Here is a 24916-nt window from a genome sequence, read left to right on the forward strand (position 1 = left end):
TACTAAGTGCAGCTTGATTACATCACACGGTATTCAATCATTCATCGCAGGTCATTGGCGTGACAGTTAGCTTCCCATATGGCGTGCTGGCAGTGACTGGGGAGGGATTGTTTTATTGATTATATACATCCTTTGTTTTGACTTGTTTATTTGTTGGCATTGATGCCAGCTGCTAATAATGTATACTCATACCTGTCATTCTTCTTTGGTTACTGAATAGCGCTGGACTTTTGCTATATACTGAAAAAAAACAATAAAAAGATCTTGATTTAAAAACAAAACATTGTTGTCTTACCTGATCGTCCTGCAGAGCTGCTGTCTGTCTGTCTGTCTGTCTGTCTTCATCCACCTCAGCTCTGATGTCTCTGATGTCTCTCTGGTGTCTCTCTGATGTCTCTGATGTCTCTCTGGTGTCTCTCTGATGTCTCTCTGGTGTCTCTCTGATGTCTCTGATGTCTCTCTGATGTCTCTGATGTCTCTCTGTTGTCTCTCTGGTGTCTCTCTGATGTCTCTCTGGTGTCTCTCTGGTGTCTCTGTTGTCTCTGGTGTCTCTGTTGTCTCTCTGTTGTGTCTCTGTTGTCTCTCTGATGTCTCTCTGGTGTCTCTGTTGTCTCTGGTGTCTCTGTTGTCTCTCTGTTGTCTCTCTGATGTCTCTCTGGTGTCTCTGTTGTCTCTGGTGTCTCTGTTGTCTCTCTGGTGTCTCTCTGATGTCTCTCTGGTGTCTCTCTGGTGTCTCTGTTGTCTCTGGTGTCTCTGTTGTCTCTCTGTTGTGTCTCTGTTGTCTCTCTGATGTCTCTCTGTTGTCTCTCTGTTGTTTCTCTGTTGTCTCTCTGTTGTCTCTCTGTTGTCTCTCTGTTGTCTCTCTGTTTCTCTGTTGTCTCTCTGTTATCTCTCTGATGTCTCTCTGTCTCTCTGTTGTCTCTCTGTTGTCTCTCTGTTGTCTCTCTGATGTCTCTCTGTTGTCTCTCTGATGTCTCTCTGATGTCTCTCTGTTGTCTCTCTGTTGTCTCTCTGTTGTCTCTCTGTTGTCTCTCTGTCTCTCTGTTGTCTCTCTGTTGTCTCTCTGTTGTCTCTCTGATGTCTCTCTGGTGTCTCTCTCTGTGTGTCTTCAGTCAAATGGAGACCCTGGAGCTGTTTCTACTTTATATATCAGTGAGAGTGAGTGCTGACTTCCTGTTTGTTGGAGGCGGGCGGAGGACCTGGGCGATGAAGATGACGGTGATGATGAAGGTGATGATGAAGATGATGATGGTGATGAAGGTGACGGTGATGATGTGACCTTTCTCAGCTGGACGGTGGACGGATTCTCTGACCTTCATCTCCTGCAGTGAGACTAAACTCTGTGACAGTTGTGGAGGCTCCCCACCACCACCGAAGAAGAAGAAGAGGAAGACTCTGATCCAGGTAGAAGACATCCAGGACCGTCTCATGAAGACGGGTCGACATTTTTATTCTTTCTCCTCTGAAGCAGAAATAAATCAAATAAAAGCCTGAAGCGTCTGGACAGTCTGAGGTCTGTTTAAAGGTCCATGTGTCCCAACGATGCACGCCTCCACTGCTTTTACTCTCACTCATATATATATAGAGATATATATACACAGTATATATATATATATATATATATTTATTTATTATATTTATTTTTCAGTCTTTTGGTTTCTAATTTAAAGTGTGAGTTTTTAAAGTGAACCCTGTCGGTCCAGTCTGAAGGGATTGACATTTATATACATTTATATATATATATATATATATATACATATATATTGACATTTATATATATAATGTCAATCACTAAATGTATCCATTAACAACACCCTTCCAATCTAATTAAGATATCTTAATTTCGTCTTCATTAATTAATGATTAATGATTAATGACATTTTAAAGTAAACATGAAGAGATTCAGTTCCTTTATTTTGAAAAGCGGAGGCGGAAGCAGTGCGTCATGCAGTCGGCAGCTTGACGTCACTAGTATATTAGGTCAGACAGCAGCTCGTGCTGGTCAGACGCAGAGATGGCGGGAAGAGACCGAGTCGTTCACCTGCTCAGACAGCTCGAGCACGCAGCGTAAGTTTGATGCACCACACCTGAGATCTACAGGTTTACAGGTCTACAGCTGGATTCACCTGAGGACACGTCAGCACTTTGCGGTGACGTCACAGGCTCCCGCTGCTTGTTGTTGTCCTCAGAGGAGCAGAGGAGAGCAGAGGAGAGGAGGTGACGCCAGACTGCGTTCACTAATCTGCCTCTTTGAGACGCGTCGGTGTTTAACTCCCGCTGCTTCCGGAGCACAGCTGATCTGAACACATCCTCAGAACCGGCAGGACCGGGCCGAACATTCGGCTCACCTGAGACTCACCTGAGACACACCTGAGACTCACTGAGACCCACCTGAGACCCACCTGAGACCCACCTGAGACTCACCTGAGACTCACTGAGACACACCTGAGACTCACCTGAGACACACCTGAGACTCACTGAGACCCACCTGAGACTCACCTGAGACCCACCTGAGACACACCTGAGACTCACTGAGACCCACCTGAGACCCACCTGAGACCCACCTGAGACTCACTGAGACTCACTGAGACCCACCTGAGACCCACCTGAGACTCACCTGAGACTCACCTGAGACTCACCTGAGACACACCTGAGACTCACTGAGACCCACCTGAGACCCACCTGAGACCCACCTGAGACTCACCTGAGACTCACTGAGACACACCTGAGACACACCTGAGACTCACTGAGACACACCTGAGACACACCTGAGACTCACCTGAGACACACCTGAGACTCACCTGAGACTCACCTGAGACTCACTGAGACTCACCTGAGACTCACTGAGACTCACCTGAGACACACCTGAGACTCACCTGAGACTCACCTGAGACTCACCGAGACACACCTGAGACTCACCTGAGACTCACCTGAGACTCACTGAGACTCACCTGAGACTCACCTGAGACTCACTGAGACTCACCTGAGACTCACCTGAGACTCACTGAGACTCACCTGAGACACACCTGAGACTCACTGAGACTCACCTGAGACTCACCTGAGCTGAGACTCACTCATGCTTCTCTAAAGTCTCCTGAGAGGACGGAGTCTCGGGTCTGGGTCTGTTTCACACTGAAAACCAGAACCGTTAAACATTTACAGCAGCTGAGAAACAGAGAAACGGTCTGGACCTGCACCTCAGACCAGGTCTGGACCTGCACCTCAGACCAGGACTGGACCTGCACCTCAGACCAGGTCTGTGGGGCTGTATCTGGACCAGTAGAACCTGTCTGACATGGAGATCCTGAAGAATGTTTTAGAGTTGTGACGTCTGTTTTCTGTTCTTTATTCTTTTATGTAAAATATGTAAAGGGGGGTCTCTCCAGACCACATGAGACCAGGTCTAGAACTAAAACTGCTGTACTTAGACCTGTTAATCCTGGATTCAATTCTTAGACCCCATTTCAGATCTGTGAAAACATAAAAAATGGGATTTGCTGTTTTAACCGCAGAGACCACATGAGACCACATGAGACCACATGAGACCACATGAGACCACCTGAGACCACATGAGACCACATGAGACCACCTGAGACCACGTGAGACCTGGTGTCCCTGGTGATAAACATGATGTCCTTTGTCCTTTCCTAATCACGTTTCCCTGACCTGGATGGATAACGTGATGAGGTCAAGGACCACCGCGGCTTTAAACAAACTTTATTGATAACGTGACCTCGGTGACGGACTCGGTGCTGAACCGGTCCAGGCAGGATCCCTGTCCAGAACAGAACCAGCTCCTAAAGGACGTTTTCACGTTATCATAGCAAGCAGTTAAACGGCGTTGTCTCCTTTCCTTCGGTAAAGGACGTACCAGTGTTCCCTAAGCTAAAGGAGATAGGAAAGGAAGCATTGAGGCACCTTTCCTCAGAGTGTAGAGGACTCTGAGCTACTTCAGTAGTCCACCTCAGACCAGGTCCTAGTCCAGAACGTGCTTGTGTTTCACATAGAAGACGAGTGATCTTCAGTCCCTCCATGCAGAACTCTGCTATGACAATCCTTGTTTTTACGGCCATCAGGCGTTGCCGTGACGACGAGTTGTTAAAGTTTATTATATTCACAGTGTTGTTGGGTTACAGGATGAATATTTAAAAAGGACTTCTGCTCTCTGTGTGACCTCTGTGTGAACAGGTGCAGATGTCCCGCCCACTCCAACACCTTCCACCGAGGTATGTGACGACCTCCGCTTATCAATCTGTAACTGCTGCTGCTCACAATCACTGTTATTGATTCACTGACTCATAACCTTTAGTCAGCACCACGTGGAGAGGGGGGGGGGGGTCTCTCTGAACAGGCATCAATCACCACCAGGATCACTGATAGATCACTAGTAGATCAATAATACATCAATAATACATCACTAGTAGATCAATAACACATCACTATTACATCAATAATACATCACTAGTAGATCAATAACACATCAATAACACATCACTAATACATCACTGATAGATCACTAGTGGATCAATAACACATCACTAATACATCACTGATAGATCACTAGTAGATCAATAACACATCAATAATACATCAATAATACATCAATAACACATCACTAATACATCACTGATAGATCACTAGTGGATCAATAACACATCACTGATAGATCACTAGTGGATCAATAACATCACTATTACATCACCACTATATCACTATTACATCACCAATATATCACTATTACATCACCAATACATCACTATTACATCACCAATACATCACTATTACATCACCAATACATCACTAATACATCACTATTACATCACCAATACATCACTATTACATCACCAATATATCACTATTACATCACCAATACATCGCCAATACATCACTATTACATCACCAATACATCACTATTACGTCACCAATACATCACTATAATGTCACCAATACATCACCAATATATCACTATTACATCACCAATACATCACTATTACATCACCAATACATCACTATTACGTCACCAATACATCACTATAATGTCACCAATACATCACCAATACATCACTATTACATCACCAATACATCACTATTACATCACCAATACATCACTATAATGTCACCAATACATCACCAATATATCACTATTACATCACCAATACATCACTATTACATCACCAATATATCACTATTACATCACTATTACATCACCAATATATCACTATTACATCACCAATACATCACTATTACATCACCATTACGTCACCATTACATCACCAATATATCACTATTACATCACCAATACATCACTATTACATCACCATTACGTCACCATTACATCACCAATACATCACTATTACATCACCATTACGTCACCATTACGTCACCATTACATCACTAATACATCACTATTACATCAATAATAGATCAATAGTAGATGATGTCATCAGGTGTTTCTCCTGCAGGTGCTGGCGCTGCGTCCTGCTCCGTCCGTCAGACTGACTACGCCTTCGAGGTGAACTCACACCAGACTGTGTTTAAAAGAGTCCTCGTTTAGTGAAGTCACTGAAACATTAAGATCAAACTCCTCATGAATATTAATATCTAATTATAATATAATAATAATCTTTTGAGTCCAAGTTGTGATCAGGGCTGGACTGTCCATCTGGACTGAACATCTGGCATAGCGGGCGTTGTCCCGGTGGGCCGACGTCCTTTTGGGCCGACGCATGTCTTTTTCTTTTTTTTTACCCATAAAAAAGGTAAATCGGCCCATTTCTTTTCCTTTATTGACACCGGGCTCACCGGGCTGGCCCAATGGCTCTGTGCCGGGCTCACCGGGCACACCGGGCTCACCGGGCTGGCCCAATGGCTTTGTGCTGGCGGCCACAGTGAGGAGGAGAGAGAGAGAGAGATGAGGGAGTATAGAGTAAAACAGTTGTGGCTCAACATGTTATGAGAGATGAGCAGCTCTAGTGGGCCGCTACATAGCGGGCCACAGTATTGTACTCATTTTACTCCTATGGCGTACCGTGACTTTTTCATGCGTACTCCGCTTTGGTTTAGAAATCCTCCGTATTGGTGAGATCTCCAGATTGGCCAGTATGAGAGAACCTTCAACGGAGCGTGGTACACACGGCACAGATCACCGGTGATCGGGCCGGTCCGGGGCAAAACGCCACGGCCCTATCTGTTGTCCCAGTCCAGCCCGGGTTCTGATCTGGACTATAAATGTTATGAGTATTTAAACGGGGCTCACATCTGATTCTGAACCTCATCATCATCATCATCATCGTCATCATCATCGTCATCATCGTCATGTTGTGATTGTTTGTTTCTGTCAGATGGCGAGTTCCAACATCAGATATGGAGAAGGAGTCACCAGGGAGATCGGCATGGTAACCACACACCGTCATCACCGTCATCACCATCATCATCATCTTCATCATCATCATACACTGTTTTGTATTGAATCAGTTCAGGAGGTTGTGGTAGAATTACGGCTTTATGCTGCCACAGCTTGATTACAGACAGCTGGCTAGCTAGCGGGTAGGTAGCTAGCAGGAAGGTAGCTAGCGGGTAGGTAGGTAGGTAGCTAGCTAGCGGGTAGGTAGCTAGCGGGTAGGCAGGTAGCTAGCGGGTAGGTAGGTAGGTAGGTAGGTAGGTAGCTAGCGGGTAGGTAGGTAGGTAGGTAGGTAGCTAGCTAGCGGGTAGGTAGGCAGGTAGGTAGGTAGCTAGCGGGTAGGTAGGTAGGTAGCTAGCGGGTAGGTAGGTAGGTAGGTAGCGGGTAGGTAGGTAGCTAGCGGGTAGGTAGCTAGCGGGTAGGTAGGTAGGTAGGTAGGTAGCTAGCGGGTAGGCAGGTAGCTAGCGGGTAGGTAGGTAGGTAGCGGGTAGGCAGGTAGCTAGCGGGTAGGTAGGTAGCGGGTAGGTAGCTAGCGGGTAGGTAGGTAGGTAGCTAGCGGGTAGGTAGGTAGGTAGGTAGCTAGCGGGTAGGTAGGTAGGTAGGTAGGTAGGTAGGTAGGTAGCTAGCGGGTAGGTAGCTAGCGGGTAGGTAGGTAGGTAGGTAGGTAGGTAGCGGGTAGGTAGGTAGCGGGTAGGTAGGTAGGTAGGTAGGTAGCTAGCGGGTAGGTAGGTAGGTAGCTAGCTAGCGGGTAGGTAGCTAGCGGGTAGGCAGGTAGCTAGCGGGTAGGTAGGTAGGTAGGTAGGTAGGTAGCTAGCGGGTAGGTAGGTAGGTAGGTAGGTAGCTAGCGGGTAGGTAGGCAGGTAGCTAGCGGGTAGGTAGGTAGGTAGGTAGGTAGGTAGGTAGGTAGCTAGCTAGCGGGTAGGTAGGCAGGTAGGTAGGTAGCTAGCGGGTAGGTAGGTAGGTAGCTAGCGGGTAGGTAGGTAGGTAGGTAGCGGGTAGGTAGGTAGCTAGCGGGTAGGTAGCTAGCGGGTAGGTAGGTAGCTAGCGGGTAGGTAGGTAGGTAGGTAGGTAGGTAGCGGGTAGGTAGGTAGCTAGCGGGTAGGTAGCTAGCGGGTAGGTAGCTAGCGGGTAGGTAGGTAGGTAGGTAGCGGGTAGGTAGCTAGCGGGTAGGTAGGTAGGTAGGTAGCGGGTAGGTAGGTAGGTAGGTAGGTAGCGGGTAGGTAGGTAGGTAGGTAGGTAGCGGGTAGGTAGCTAGCGGGTAGGTAGGTAGGTAGGTAGGTAGCTAGCGGGTAGGTAGCTAGCGGGTAGGTAGGTAGCTAGCGGGTAGGTAGGTAGGTAGGTAGGTAGGTAGGTAGCGGTTAGGTAGCTAGCGGGTAGGTAGGTAGCGGGTAGGTAGCTAGCGGGTAGGTAGGTAGGTAGGTAGCGGTTAGGTAGCTAGCGGGTAGGTAGGTAGCGGGTAGGTAGCTAGCGGTTAGGTAGCTAGCGGGTAGGTAGGTAGCGGGTAGGTAGCTAGCGGGTAGGTAGGTAGGTAGGTAGCTAGCGGGTAGGTAGGTAGCGGGTAGATAGCTAGCGGGTAGGTAGGTAGGTAGGTAGCGGGTAGGTAGGTAGCGGGTAGGTAGGTAGGTAGGTAGGTAGGTAGCGGGTAGGTAGGTAGCGGGTAGGTAGGTAGGTAGGTAGGTAGCTAGCGGGTAGGTAGGTAGGTAGCTAGCGGGTAGGTAGGTAGGTAGGTAGCTAGCGGGTAGGTAGCTAGCGGGTAGGTAGGTAGGTAGCTAGCGGGTAGGTAGGTGGGTAGGTAGGTAAGTAGGTAGGTAGGTAGGTAGGTAGCTAGCGGGTAGGTAGGTAGGTAGGTAGCTAGCGGGTAGGTAGGTAGGTAGGTAGGTAGGTAGGTAGGTAGGTAGCTAGCGGGTAGGTAGCTAGCGGGTAGGTAGGTAGGTAGGTAGCGGGTAGGTAGGTAGGTAGGTAGGTAGCGGGTAGGTAGCTAGCGGGTAGGTAGGTAGGTAGCTAGCGGGTAGGTAGCTAGCGGGTAGGTAGGTAGCTAGCGGGTAGGTAGCTAGCGGGTAGGTAGGTAGCTAGCGGGTAGGTAGGTAGCTAGCGGGTAGGTAGGTAGGTAGGTAGGTAGCGGGTAGGTAGCTAGCGGGTAGGTAGGTAGGTAGGTTGCGGGTAGGTAGGTAGCGGGTAGGTAGCCAGCGGGTAGGTAGGTAGCTTGCGGGTCACTGGGTCACATGACAGATTACACGTTGGTCACTGACCAATCAAAGCTTGCCATCTATCACGATGTGTGTGTGATGTCATCAGGAGGGAGGAGCTAGGGAACCACGATGTAAACAAACAGTGCTGCTGTGTTGAGTTCAGGAACGCCTACAAAAAGCCAGATAAAGCAGCGTTTCCTCAGTTTGACCCAGAGACTGTTTCCATGTTGGCGCTCCAGCCTCCGGTACTAAACGTCGGTTCCTCCTGCAGGACCTGCAGAACCTCGGAGCTCGGAACGTCTGTCTGATGACGGACAGGAACTTGTCCCGCCTCCCCCCGGTGAAGGCCGTCCTGGAGTCTCTGGCCCAGAACGGAGTCAAGTACAAAGTCTACGACAACGTCCGGGTGGAGCCCACCGACACCAGGTGAGACACCTCCTGCTCTCTGATTGGCTGTCAGGTGTCCACGTAGGGACGTCGTGTTCTCAGGACACCTGTTAGACCCTGTGTGTGTTTTACCTGCTATTCAGACGTCATGAGGACTTCCTGACCAGATTCTTCTTTCAGGTGACGGAGGTGTGATTGGTGGTTTAGTATTGATAAGATATAAGAAGTATGAATCTCTTCCTGTTTGGACAGGAGATACTGGATGATGTTATAGATGACAGTTTGCTGTATATGTTCACAGACTCCTGACCAGTGTGTGAATGTGTGTGTTGCAGCTTTAAGGACGCCATCTCGTTCGCTAAGAAGGAGTCCTTCGACGTGTTCGTGGCGGTGGGCGGCGGCTCCGTGATTGACACGTGCAAAGCAGCCAATCTGTACTCGTGTCACCCCGACGCCGACTTCCTGGACTTCGTCAACGCTCCGATCGGTAAAGGGAAGCCGATCACCGGAGCTCTGAAGCCGCTCATCGCAGGTAACCACGGCAATGTGACTCTGTTAATGTGTCTCTCGGTTAATGTGTCTCTCTGTTAATGTGTCTCTCTGTTAATGTGTCTCTCTGTTAATGTCTCTCTGTCTGAACTTTGTCCTCCAGTTCCTACGACGGCGGGCACCGGCAGCGAGACCACCGGAGTCGCCATTTTTGACTACGAGCCTTTGAAGGCCAAAACAGGTCAAACTGAAGAAGAAGAAGAAGAAGAAGTCCAACGTTGACTGAACGTCTCTTTCTGAAGACAGAGACATCTGTCTGAAGACGTCTCTGTCTGAGGATGTCTCTGTCTGAGGATGTCTCTGTCTGAGGATGTCTCTGTCTGAGGATGTCTCTGTCTGAAGACGTCTCTGACTGAACGTCTCTGTCTGAAACAAACACGGTGACATCACCGCGTCAGTCTGAGCTCTGATTGGTTGTCTGTGTTCAGGTATCGCCAGCAGAGCCATCAGACCGACGCTGGGCATCGTGGACCCGACGCACACACTGAGCATGCCCAAGAGGGTCGCCGCCAACAGCGGCTTCGACGTCCTCTGGTCTGTCTCTCCGTCTCTCTGTCTCTCTGTCTGTCTCTCTGTCTCTCCGTCTGTCTGTCTCTCTGTCTGTCTGTTTGTGTCTCCGTCTGTCTGTCTGTCTCTCTGTCTCTCTGTCTGTCTGTCTCTCCGTCTGTCTCTTTGTCTGTCTGTCTGTCTCTCTGTCTGTGTCTCTGTCTGTCTCTCTGTCTCTCCGTCTGTCTCTTTGTCTGTCTGTCTCTCTCTCTCTCTGTCTCTCCGTCTGTCTGTCTCTCTGTCTGTGTCTCTGTCTGTCTCTCTGTCTCTCTGTCTGTCTGTCTGTCTGTCTCTCCGTCTGTCTCTCCGTCCATCCGCCAGCCCGTGGCTGTCGATCGGACCGTACAGTGTGATCATATGAAGCGGTATCGTGTGATGTGAAGCGGTATCGTGTGATATGAAGCGGTAGCGTGTGATGTGAAGCGGTATCGTGTGATGTGAAGCGGTATCGTGTGATATGAAGCGGTAGCGTGTGATGTGAAGCGGTATTGTGTAATGTGAAGCGGTATTGTGAAGCGGTATCGTGTGATGTGAAGCGGTATCGTGTGATGTGAAGCGGTAGGGTGTGATGTGAAGCGGAATCGTGTAATGTGAAGCGTTATCGTGAAGCGGTATCGTGTGATGTGAAGCGGTATCGTGTGATATGAATCGGTATTGTGTAATATGAAGCGGGATCGTTGATGTGAAGCGGTATTGTGAAGCGGTATCGTGTGATGTGAAGCGGTATCGTGTAATGTGAAGCGGTATCGTGTGATATGAAGCGGTATCGTGTAATGTGAAGCGGTATCGTGAAGCGGTATCGTGTGATGTGAAGCGGTATCGTGTGATGTGAAGCGGTATCGTGTGATGTGAAGCGGTATGGTGTGATGTGAAGCGGTATCGTGTGATGTGAAGCTGTATCGTGTGATGTGAAGCGGTATCGTGTGATGTGAAGCGGTATTGTGTGATATGAAGCGGTATCGTTGATGTGAAGCGGTATTGTGAAGCGGTATCGTGTGACATGAAGCGGTATCTTGAAGCGGTATCGTGTGATATGAAGCGGTATCGTGTGATGTGAAGCGGTATCGTATAATGTGAAGCAGTATCATGTGATGTGAAGCGGTATCGTGAAGCGGTATCGTGTGATGTGAAGCGGTATCGTGTGATATGAAGCGGTATCGTGTGATGTGAAGCGGTATCGTGAAGTGGTATCGTATGATGTGAAGCGGTATCTTGAAGCAGTATTGTGTGATATGAAGCGGTATCGTGTGATATGAAGTGGTATCGTGTGATGTGAAGCGGTATCGTGTGATATGAAGCGGTATCTTGAAGCGGTATCGTGTGATATGAAGCGGTATCGTTGATGTGAAGCGGTATTGTGAAGCGGTATCGTGTGATATGAAGCGGTATCTTGAAGCGGTATCGTGTGATATGAAGCGGTATCGTGTGATGTGAAGCGGTATCGTGAAGCGGTATCGTGTGATGTGAAGCGGTATCGTGTGATATGAAGCGGTATCGTGTGATGTGAAGCGGTATCGTCTAATGTGAAGCGGTATCGTGTGATGTGAAGCGGTATCGCGAAGCGGAATTGTGTGATGTGAAGCGGTATCTTGAAGCGGTATCGTGTGATATGAAGCGGTATCGTGTGATGTGAAGCGGTATTGTGAAGCGGTATCGTGTGATATGAAGCGGTATCTTGAAGCGGTATCGTGTGATATGAAGCGGTATCGTGAGATGTGAAGCGGTATCGTGTGATATGAAGCGGTATCGTTAAGCGGTATCTTGTGATATGAAGCGGTATGGTGTGATATGAAGCGGTATGGTGTGATATGAAACGGTATCATGTGACCTGCTGTGTGTTTTTCCGCTGTAGTCATGCTCTGGAGTCGTACACCGCTCTGCCCTACAACCAGAGGAGCCCCTGCCCCCCCAACCCCATCAACCGCCCCGCCTACCAGGGCAGCAACCCCATCAGCGACGTCTGGTCCCGCCACGCCCTCAACGTGGTGGCCAAGTTCATGAAACGGTAAATAAAGTTAAACTGGAGAACCACAGAGGACCCGAACAGGATCCCTGAGGAACTCCACCACAGATCCACAACTGCTCTTCTCCTCCTCTTAAAGGCTTTTATTGTTATTATTATTATTATCATTAATAACATTATTATTATTAACACTATTATTATTATTATTAATAACATTATTATTAATATTATCATTATTATATTAATATTATTATTATTATTATTAATAACATTTGTCTGCTTGTGTTTTAACTGTCTGAGGTTGTTGGGAAGATTTAATGTTTTTCCAGGTTTATGAAATTAATCCTGATCAGTTTTAGATTTGAGAAATATTTTAAATATACATGAAATGAAACCAACAGAGACTGATACTCTGTTCATCAACTGTACTCAACGTTATTAACGTTTAGGTCTGAAATTTGTTAAAAAATAACTAAATGTAAAATATTACTTCAATAATATTAAAATTAAACAGTTTAAATTAAAGTTTTTTTAATATATAAATAAAAAAACGAACATTATGTAAAAAGATAATAAAATGATATTAAAGACTGAAATGAAAGCTGTCTGGTATGGAAGAAGTGACTCTCTGATTATGAAAGAGTGATGATGTGGTTGCTTGTTGGCAGCTCGGTGCGGGACCCCGAGGACCTGGAGGCCCGGTCCAGCATGCACCTGGCCAGCGTGTTCGCCGGCATCGGCTTCGGGAACGCCGGAGTTCATCTGTGGTGAGAAACGAAGCTCGGAACCTTCTGTGGTGTTTGTTTACCCCTTTAGACCCCTTAGAGAGAGTGGAGGAAATACATTAAAAAACCCTTTAATTATAATAATCCCTTAATTTATCCATTAATTAACCCCAACTCCTGAATTTACATGTTATTTGGTTCATTTTCAAGTGTCTCAATCCCCTGAAGAAGCCCTTAAAAAAACCTTAAAAAGCCCTTTACAAGCCCTTAAAAAGCCCTTAACAAGCCCTTAATCTGTTCAGATGATCCTCTCAAAATACTGTTAATGTGTTATAATCAAGCCTTTAACCCTTAAATGACCTCATTATTAACGACATCATTATTAATGATGTCGTTAATAATGATGTCGTTAATAACAACATCATTATTAATGACCTCATTATTAACAACATCATTATTAACGACATCATTAATAATGATGTTGTTATTAATGGGTAGATTAATGTTATTTGAAGGTTCTATGAATGACGGGACTGATGTGGACTGATGTTGACTGATGTTGACTGATGTGGACTGATGTGGACGGCGTTGTGGCGTTTTGTCTCTGCAGTCACGGGATGTCGTATCCGATCGCCGGTAACGTGAAGACTCACTCGGCGAAGGGTTACAGCGTGGAGCACCCTCTGGTGGTGAGTGGTGGAACCACGGCGAGCTGCTGAACGCCAAGCTCGTTGTTCTTTCGGTTCTGGTGTCGGAACGTTCAGAACAAACGACGCTCACGCTGTAGAAAACACTTTGAGTTGAATTCTAACTTTGGTTCTGTTAAACTGGAGAACCTCAGAGAACCCAGACCGGTTCCCTGAGGTTCTCCACTGAAGACTTGACCGAACCAGAGCTGGTTCAGGTTTAGGGGTCAGGTTTAGGGGTCAGGTTTAGGGGTCAGGGTTTAGGGGTCAGGTTTAGGGGTCAGGTTTAGGGGTCTGGTTTAGGGGTCAGGGTTTAGGGGTCAGGTTTAGGGGTCAGGTTTAGGGGTCTGGTTTAGGGGTCAGGGTTTAGGGGTCAGGTTTAGGGGTCAGGTTTAGGGGTCAGGGTTTAGGGGTCAGGTTTAGGGGTCAGGTTTAGGGGTCAGGTTTAGGGGTCAGGGTTTAGGGGTCAGGTTTAGGGGTCAGGTTTAGGGGTCTGGTTTAGGGGTCAGGGTTTAGGGGTCAGGTTTAGGGGTCTGGTTTAGGGGTCAGGGTTTAGGGGTCAGGTTTAGGGGTCAGGGTTTAGGGGTCAGGTTTAGGGGTCAGGTTTAGGGGTCAGGTTTAGGGGTCAGGGTTTAGGGGTCAGGTTTAGGGGTCAGGGTTTAGGGGTCAGGTTTAGGGGTCAGGTTTAGGGGTCAGGGTTTAGGGGTCAGGTTTAGGGGTCAGGTTTAGGGGTCAGGGTTTAGGGGTCAGGTTTAGGGGTCAGGTTTAGGGGTCAGGGTTTAGGGGTCAGGTTTAGGGGTCAGGTTTAGGAGAATGCATTATATCAATGAGAGTCCTCACAAGTTTAGAAAGACAACCCTCTCTGTGTGTGTGTCCTCAGCCTCACGGTCTCTCAGTGGTCCTCACGTCTCCGGCCGTCTTCAGCTTCACAGCCCCGATGTGTCCAGAGCGCCACCTGGAGGCCGCAGAGATCCTCGGTACCTGTCCACCTGTTCACCTGTTATCCTGTTCGTCTGTCCACCTGTCCACCTGTCCACCTGTCTACCCGTTATCCTGTTATCCTGTTCGTCTGTCTACCTGTTATCCTGTTCGTCTGTCTACCTGTTCACCTGTTATCCTGTTCGTCTGTCCACCTGTCCACCTGTCTACCCGTTATCCTGTTCGTCTGTCTACCTGTTATCCTGTTCGTCTGTCTACCTGTCTACCTGTTATCCTGTTCACCTGTCCACCTGTCTACCTGTTATCCTGTTCACCTGTCCAGTTGTTCGTCTGTCCACCTGTCTACCTGTTATCCTGTTCACCTGTCCACCTGTCCGTCTGTCCGTCTGTCCACCTGTCCACCTGTTATCCTGTTCACCTGTCCACCTGTCTACCTGTTATCCTGTTGTCTGTCCACCTGTCCACCTGTCTACCTGTTATCCTGTTCACCTGTCCGTCTGTCCACCTGTCCACCTGTCCACCTGTCTACCTGTTATCCTGTTCACCTGTCCACCTGTCCACCTGTCTACCTGTTATCCTGTTCACCTGTCCACCTGTCTACCTGTCTACCTGATAGATAGATAGATAGATAGACTTTATTGTCATTGTCATTGAAAACAACGAAAAACAGTTGAGCAGCTCTTTGCAGTGAGAAACAAACATTAAAATATTCAGTCACAAGTAGAACAATAAATAAGTGGATCATCATAAAGTGCAAGTTATGGTTCAGCAGCTGGTGAGGTTAGGGTTACCCACAGCCTGAGGGTAAAAGCTGTTTCGTAGTCTGTTGGTGTGTGTTTTAATTGTCCTGTATCTCCTTCCGGAGGGAAGGGGAGCAAACAGTCCATGTCCAGGGTGGGTGGGGTCTTTGGAGATACAGCTGGCTTTCTTACAGAGCCGACCAGCGTATAGGTCACTGAGGGGGGGTAATGTGGTCCCAATCACCTTTTCTGCCATCCTCACCACCCGCTGCAGGTCCCTCCTGTTCTCCACTGTGCAGCTAGCAAACCACACAGTGCAGCAGTAGGTCAGGAGGCTCTCAATGGTTGCCCTATAGAAGTTGATCAGCAGGTGTTGAGGAAGGTGAGCCTGTTTCAGCTTCCGGAGGAAGTAGAGTCTCTGCTGGGCCTTCCCCACCTGATGAGAGATGTTTTTGGACCAGGTGAGGTCTGACGAAATGTGGACTCCGAGGTACGTGAAGCAGTCCACCCTCTCCACCTCCTCTCCACGTACGCAGAGGGCAGAGTGCTCCACCCGCCTTGCTCTCCTGAAGTCTATTATCATTTCTTTTGTTTTAGTGGTGTTTAATCCAGGTTGTTATGGAACACCATTGTGTCAGATGTTGGATCTCCTCCCTGTAGGCTGTCTCGTTGTTGTTGGTTATCAGTCCTACTACAGCAGTGTCGTCTGCAAATGTGACCATGGTGTTGGTGGGGTGAATAGTTGAGCAGTCATATGTGAAGAGGGAGTAGAGAAAAGGACTGAGGACACACCCCTGTGGTGTTCCAGTGCTCAGGTTCAGAGTGGCCGAGGTGTGGTCCCCCATCCTGACACACTGGAGTCTGTTCCTGAGGAAGTCCAGCACCCATGTGCTCAGTGAACTGCCTAAGCCCAAGTTGCTCAATTTGTTAACCAGTTTGTGTGGAATTATTGTGTTGAAAGCAGAACTGAAATCAACAAACAGCATCCTTACATATGTGTTGTTGTGATCCAGGTGTGTAAGGGCTGCGTGAAGAGCTGTTGTGATTGCATCATCCGTCGATCTGTTTGTCCGATAAGCAAACTGGTGTTGGTCAAGATCGGCAGGGATGACAGTTTTAATGTGGGACAGAACTAGTCTCTCGAAACATTTTGTGATAATGGGGGTTAGAGCAACTGGCCGGTAGTCATTCAGGCAGTTCACTTTGGTTTTCTTGGGTACAGGGACGATGGTGGTTTCCTTAAGGCATGTGGGAACAACAGACTGTTCAAGTGAGAGGTTGAAGATGGTTGTAAATACCCCTGTTAGCTGGTCTGCACAGGCCTTAATGATTCGTCCGGAGACCCCATCCGGTCCTGACGCTTTCCTGATGTTGACTCGGCGCAGGACGGATTTGACCTGGTGGTGTTGGAGCTTTATCGGTTGGTCCTTCTCAGTTAGTGCAGGCTGGATGTTGGTTTCCTTGTTCTCCCGGTCGAACCGAGCGAAGAAATGATTCAGGGTATCAGGAAGCGTGTTGTCTGTGGGACTTGAGGCTGTGCGGTTGTCTTTGTAGCCCGTGATGGTTTTTATCCCCTGCCACATGCTCTTGGAGTCGTTGTTCTTAAAGTGCTCCTCTATGCGCTCTTTATATCTGCGTTTGGCCTCCCTGATCCCCCTCCTCAGTCTCTTTTGCGCCTCTTTGTATTCCTGCGAGGTCCCAGATTTAAAGGCAGAGTCCCGTGCTCTGAGCAGGGTCCGCACCTCGCCGTTGAGCCACGGTTTCTGATTCGGAAAGACTTTGATGGTTTTTGTCCCAACCACACCTTCAGCACAAAAGTTTATGTAGGAGAGGACAGCCGTTGTGTGTCCCTCCAGATCTGTCTCCTCAGCAAATATGTCCCAGTCTGTGGTATCAAAACAGTCCTGTAGAGCTGAGGTGGCTTCCTCAGTCCACACCTGAACTGTTTTAATGGATGGTTTCTGTTTCTGTACTTGTTTACCTGTCCACATGTCCACCTGTCTACATGTCCACCTGTCTACCTGTCAACCTGTCAACCTGTTTACCTGTCCACCTGTTTACCTGTCTACCTGTCAACCTGTCAACCTGTTTACCTGTCCACCTGTCCACCTGTTCACCTGTCCACCTGTCTACCTGTCAACCTGTCAACCTGTTTACCTGTCCACCTGTTCACCTGTCCACCTGTCTACCTGTCAACCTGTTTACCTGTTCACCTGTCCACCTGTTTACCTGTCCACCTTTCCACCTGTTCACCTGTCCTACTGTCTACCTGTTCACCTGTCCACCTGTCCACCTGTTTACCTGTCCACCTGTCCACCTGTCCACCTGTCCACATGTTCACCTGTTCACCTGTCCACATGTCCACCTGTCCACCCTGCAGTACTGGATTCTGCTGTATGATACAACACGATGTGACAAAATAATTAGTAACCGATGATGATGATGATGATGATGATGTGCTGGTTCAGGTGCAGACGTCCGGCAGGTGAAGCGGGAGGACGCGGGCGCCGTCCTGGCCGACACGCTGCGCCAGTTCCTGTTTGACCTGCAGGTGGAGGACGGACTGGGAGCTGTGGGCTACAGTAACGAGGACATCCCAGCTCTGGTGACAGGAACCATCCCTCAGGTCGGTGCCTTCACTGACCCTCAGAATAATCAGGACCTTTCAGACGTCATGAGTCGGTTAATTCATCCGTTAACGGTGATGATGATGATGATGATGATGATGAAGATGAAACTGAAACTAACGTTACCACCATACCATAACGTTACCTCCATACCATAACATTACACCATACCATAACGTTACCACCATACCATAACGTTACCACCATACCATAACATTACACCATACCATAACATTACACCATACCATAACGTTACCACCATACCATAACATTACACCATACCATAACGTTACCACCATACCATAACGTTACCACCATACCATAACGTTACCACCATACCATAACATTACACCATACCATAACGTTACACCATACCATAACGTTACCACCATACCATAACGTTACCTCCATACCATAACATTACACCATACCATAACGTTACCACCATACCATAACATTACACCATACCATAACGTTACCACCATACCATAACGTTACCACCATACCATAACGTTACCTCCATACCATAACATTACACCATACCATAACGTTACCACCATACCATAACGTTACCACCATACCATAACGTTACCACCATACCATAACGTTACCTCCATACCATAACATTACACCATACCATAACATTACCACCATACCATAACGTTACCACCATACCATAACGTTACCACCATACCATAACGTTACCTCCATACCATAACGTTACCTCCATACCATAACATTACACCATACCATAACGTTACCACCATACCATAACGTTACCTCCATACCATAACGTTACCACCATACCATAACGTTACCTCCATACCATAACATTACACCATACCATAACGTTACCTCCATACCATAACATTACACCATACCATAACGTTACCTCCATACCATAACATTACCACCATACCATAACATTACCTCCATACCATAACGTTACCACCATACCATAACGTTACCTCCATACCATAACGTTACCTCCATACCATAGCGTTACCTCCATACAATAGCGTTACCTCCATACCATAACGTTACCTCCATACCATAACGTTACCTCCATACCATAACGTTACCTCCATACCATAACGTTACCTCCATACCATAACGTTACCACCATACCATAACGTTACCTCCATACCATAACGTTACCTCCATACCATAACGTTACCTCCATACCATAACGTTACCTCCATACCATAACGTTACCTCCATACCATAACGTTACCTCCATACCATAACGTTACCTCCATACCATAACGTTACCACCATACCATAACTTTACCACCATACCATAACGTTACCACCATACCATAACGTTACCTCCATACCATAACGGTACCTCCATACCATAACGTTACCACCATACCATAACGTTACCTCCATACCATAACGTTACCTCCATACCATAACGTTACCTCCATACCATAACGTTACCTCCATACCATAACGTTACCACCATACCATAACGTTACCACCATACCATAACGTTACCACCATACCATAACGTTACCTCCATACCATAACGTTACCACCATACCATAACGTTACCACCATACCATAACGTTACCACCATACCATAACGTTACCTCCATACCATAACGGTACCTCCATACCATAACGTTACCACCATACCATAACGTTACCTCCATACCATAACGTTACCTCCATACCATAACGTTACCACCATACCATAACGTTACCTCCATACCATAACGTTACCTCCATACCATAACATTACACCATACCATAACATTACCACCATACCATAACGTTACCACCATACCATAACGTTACCTCCATACCATAACGTTACCACCATACCATAACGTTACCACCATACCATAACGTTACCTCCATACCATAACATTACACCATACCATAACATTACCACCATACCATAACGTTACCACCATACCATAACGTTACCACCATACCATAACGTTACCACCATACCATAACGTTACCACCATACCATAACGTTACCACCATACCATAACGTTACCTCCATACCATAACGTTACCTCCATACCATAACATTACACCATACCATAACGTTACCTCCATACCATAACTTTACCTCCATACCATAACGTTACCTCCATACCATAACGTTACCACCATACCATAACGTTACCACCATACCATAACGTTACCTCCATACCATAACGTTACCTCCATACCATAACGTTACCACCATACCATAACGTTACCTCCATACCATAACGGTACCTCCATACCATAACGTTACCTCCATACCATAACGTTACCACCATACCATAACGTTACCACCATACCATAACGTTACCACCATACCATAACGTTACCTCCATACCATAACGGTACCTCCATACCATAACGTTACCTCCATACCATAACGTTACCACCATACCATAACGTTACCTCCATACCATAACGGTACCTCCATACCATAACGTTACCTCCATACCATAACGTTACCACCATACCATAACGTTACCACCATACCATAACGTTACCTCCATACCATAACATTACACCATACCATAACATTACCACCATACCATAACGTTACCACCATACCATAACGTTACCACCATACCATAACGTTACCTCCATACCATAACGTTACCTCCATACCATAACATTACACCATACCATAACGTTACCACCATACCATAACGTTACCTCCATACCATAACGTTACCACCATACCATAACGTTACCTCCATACCATAACATTACACCATACCATAACGTTACCTCCATACCATAAAATTACACCATACCATAACGTTACCTCCATACCATAACATTACCACCATACCATAACATTACCTCCATACCATAACGTTACCACCATACCATAACGTTACCTCCATACCATAACGTTACCTCCATACCATAACGTTACCTCCATACAATAGCGTTACCTCCATACCATAACGTTACCACCATACCATAACGTTACCTCCATACCATAACGTTACCTCCATACCATAACGTTACCTCCATACCATAACGTTACCTCCATACCATAACGTTACCTCCATACCATAACGTTACCACCATACCATAACTTTACCACCATACCATAACGTTACCACCATACCATAACGTTACCTCCATACCATAACGGTACCTCCATACCATAACGTTACCACCATACCATAACGTTACCTCCATACCATAACGTTACCTCCATACCATAACGTTACCTCCATACCATAACGTTACCACCATACCATAACGTTACCACCATACCATAACGTTACCACCATACCATAACGTTACCTCCATACCATAACGGTACCTCCATACCATAACGTTACCACCATACCATAACGTTACCACCATACCATAACGTTACCACCATACCATAACGTTACCTCCATACCATAACGGTACCTCCATACCATAACGTTACCACCATACCATAACGTTACCTCCATACCATAACGTTACCTCCATACCATAACGTTACCTCCATACCATAACGTTACCACCATACCATAACGTTACCACCATACCATAACGTTACCTCCATACCATAACGTTACCACCATACCATAACGTTACCACCATACCATAACGTTACCTCCATACCATAACATTACACCATACCATAACGTTACCACCATACCATAACGTTACCACCATACCATAACGTTACCACCATACCATAACGTTACCTCCATACCATAACGTTACCTCCATACCATAACATTACACCATACCATAACGTTACCTCCATACCATAACGTTACCTCCATACCATAACGTTACCTCCATACCATAACGTTACCTCCATACCATAACGTTACCACCATACCATAACGTTACCTCCATACCATAACGTTACCTCCATACCATAACGTTACCACCATACCATAACGTTACCTCCATACCATAACGGTACCTCCATACCATAACGTTACCTCCATACCATAACGTTACCACCATACCATAACGTTACCACCATACCATAACGTTACCACCATACCATAACGTTACCTCCATACCATAACGTTACCTCCATACCATAACGTTACCACCATACCATAACGTTACCACCATACCATAACGTTACCTCCATACCATAACGTTACCTCCATACCATAACGTTACCTCCGTACCATAACGTTACCTCCATACCATAACGTTACCACCGTACCATAACGTTACCTCCATACCATAACGTTACCTCCATACCATAACGTTACCACCATACCATAACGTTACCTCCATACCATAACGGTACCTCCATACCATAACGTTACCTCCATACCATAACGTTACCACCATACCATAACGTTACCACCATACCATAACGTTACCACCATACCATAACGTTACCTCCATACCATAACGTTACCTCCATACCATAACGTTACCACCATACCATAACGTTACCACCATACCATAACGTTACCTCCATACCATAACGTTACCTCCATACCATAACGTTACCTCCGTACCATAACGTTACCTCCGTACCATAACGTTACCTCCATACCATAACGTTACCTCCATACCATAACGTTACCTCCGTACCATAACGTTACCTCCATACCATAACGTTACCACCATACCATAACGTTACCTCCATACCATAACGTTACCACCATACCATAACGTTACCTCCATACCATAACGTTACCACCATACCATAACGTTACCACCATACCATAACGTTACCTCCATACCATAACGTTACCTCCATACCATAACGTTACCTCCGTACCATAACGTTACCTCCATACCATAACGTTACCACCATACCATAACGTTACCTCCATACCATAACGTTACCACCATACCATAACGTTACCTCCATACCATAACGTTACCACCATACCATAACGTTACCACCATACCATAACGTTACCTCCATACCATAACGTTACCTCCATACCATAACGTTACCACCATACCATAACGTTACCTCCATACCATAACGTTACCACCATACCATAACGTTACCACCATACCATAACGTTACCTGTCCGTGACAGAGTTAGCATGCAGCTTTAGCTCTGCTCTGTGTAGCTCTGCTTTTCCTGTCAATGTGTGAAACCCAAAGTGTTTCCATCCTTTACTGGATGTGTAGTGTTTACCACGCTGGATTTAACATGGGAGGCTGCAGGTCGTATCCACGACGACCCTCCAACGTTTTACACAGGTTTGTTTTGGTTGACGGATACGGAACGGATATGACGTCACGTTACTCAGACTACCACAATAAAAGCGGTAACCTCCTTCTACCTCCACAGAGACTCAGATGAAGCAGATAGATCCATTCTGGTGTTAAAACATCTGTTTAGAAATCATTTAAATAAATGGTGATACAGAGTGAATCTATTATTTTTCCACCCTAGAAATCTGTCTCCACCCTAGAAATCTGTCATTGTTTTGTGTATTTAATATGTTAATTGATTCATGTATATATTCATCTCTTATAGTGTATTCAGGGGGTTAAATGGAACACTGTTTAAGGGTTGAAAATCACTTAAAATATGAAACTTTAAACCTTAACTGAACATGAAGAACTATTGAAGGTATTTAAAATAGATGATGTGAACTGTTTAGGGGCCTTTTTAAGGGGTAAGATAATGTGTTGACTAAGGGCTCTTGAGATAAAGGAGGTTTTAAGGGTTGGATGTGTTGCTGTGTTTCAGGAGCGAGTGACCAAACTGTCCCCCAGAGGACACACCGAGGACGACCTGAGCCGGCTGTTTGAAGCCTCCATGAAGCTCTACTGAGACTTCCTGTCCTTGTGAGGACCAGACACACTCCGTTCAGCTCTGACCTCAGCTCTGACTTCAGGTCTGACCTCACCTCTGACTTCAGGTCTGACCTCTGACCTCAGACTTCAGGTCTGACCTCTGACCTCACGTCTGACCTGTGCTCTGACCTCTGGTCTAACTTCAGGTCTGACCTCTGACCTCAGGTCTGCTCTGTGTTGAGCTGCAGCTCCTCTAACAGCCACTAGATGCTGCTGTAGCCGCTGACCTCAGATTTGACCTCTGGTCTGACCGCTGACCTGACCGCTGACCTCAGATCTGACCTCTGATAATTTTTTATCAACTATTGATTTTATGTTTACTCACAAATCTAAAATAAAATCCATGTTTACACGTCGAGCTCGTCGTCTGTTTATTCACCTCACAGGAAACACCCTTTCACAATAAAACACACACACACAGCAGGTAGTTAAGGGCAGTGTGTGTGGGTGTGTGTGTTAGGGTTGACGACGACCGTCACGACGACGACGAAGACGGTGAAGAAGCTTCAGTGTCTTCATGTGAAGACGATCGTCTCTCTGCTGCTGATCTGAGACTTTCTGAAGTAGAAAGTGCATCCGGCGCCGTGTGAACGGTTCCAGCAGGTCACCCAGGAGTGAAACTGATGTATGAAGAATCTAAAAAGGTTATCGGAGTCCGAAGTTCACTTATGATTAAAAACAGGAAGTTAAAAACAGTCGTGTTTTTTTATTGCACATCAGTCTTTAAAACAATGTTCATAAAGTTTCTTTCACAGGTTTTTATGTTCAATAAAATAATAAATCAATTCAAACATTCATGGAAATAATATTTCATTCAAGCATAAAACTCTAATCAATATTCAGTTACGTGCTGCATCAATTCAATAAACTATATATTATATATATATTTATCAGGTTTATTCTTGTTTAAAACTCAAATTCAGACGTTCAGTTTTGATCCAAATTGCAACGTTTTAAGTAATATAAATATAAAGTGTCTTTGTGTGTTTGAGTCAATAAAATAAATCCATAAATCCATCACAGATTTCAAGAAATAAATGCATAAATAAAATCAGTAAGTAAATATGTATGTATATATATATATATATAAAGGTTCATTTGAAAATCTGACGTCTTCAGTAAAACTACAAGTAATAGTTAAAATGTTTGTTTGTTATAAATTATTAAAATATTGTTCATGTTTTAGTTAAAACCATTCAAATGTAAACTGCTAAATAAATCAATAAAACATCAGTTAGTTGAACTGATGGAGACTCTGCAGTGGGATTAAAATGCTGACTCATGATTCACAGGTCGACTCAGCAGAATGGAGACACTCAAAGTTAGTTTATAATAATAATAATAACAATAATAATAATAATAATAAAAAGAGTCACAGCGTCAGGTTTCTTTCAC

The 24916-nt window shown here is 46.0% G+C and overlaps 1 protein-coding gene and 1 long non-coding RNA gene across 4 annotated transcripts; one reads left to right on the plus strand and one right to left on the minus strand.

Annotated features, from left to right (window-relative positions):
* Positions 1–1941: 1941 nt before the first annotated feature.
* On the plus strand, positions 1942–23877 carry adhfe1 (alcohol dehydrogenase iron containing 1). Of its 3 annotated transcripts, none has more exons than XM_074649815.1 (15): positions 1942–2067; positions 4189–4226; positions 5463–5512; positions 6342–6395; positions 8861–9015; positions 9312–9508; positions 9629–9706; positions 9954–10059; positions 11924–12076; positions 12703–12801; positions 13370–13448; positions 14326–14422; positions 17593–17750; positions 23415–23545; positions 23608–23877. In XM_074649815.1, the coding sequence occupies exons 1-14, from the start codon at positions 2015–2017 to the stop codon at positions 23496–23498; spliced, it is 1401 nt and encodes a 466-aa protein (XP_074505916.1). In that variant the 5' UTR covers positions 1942–2014; the 3' UTR covers positions 23499–23545; positions 23608–23877. The 3 variants fall into 3 exon arrangements, with proteins under 3 accessions (XP_074505916.1, XP_074505917.1, XP_074505915.1); XM_074649816.1 differs by having other exon boundaries at positions 23663–23877; XM_074649814.1 differs by having other exon boundaries at positions 23415–23877.
* LOC141776335 (uncharacterized) lies at positions 14464–17615 on the minus strand. The gene is made up of 4 exons (XR_012595747.1): positions 17474–17615; positions 17402–17433; positions 17282–17313; positions 14464–14474 (listed from the first exon to the last, which is right to left on the minus strand). It is a non-coding gene; the product is annotated as an uncharacterized LOC141776335 (long non-coding RNA).
* Positions 23878–24916: the final 1039 nt, after the last annotated feature.

Source organism: Sebastes fasciatus, chromosome 11 (genome assembly GCF_043250625.1).
Source record: "Sebastes fasciatus isolate fSebFas1 chromosome 11, fSebFas1.pri, whole genome shotgun sequence".
Taxonomy (NCBI): domain Eukaryota; kingdom Metazoa; phylum Chordata; class Actinopteri; order Perciformes; family Sebastidae; genus Sebastes; species Sebastes fasciatus.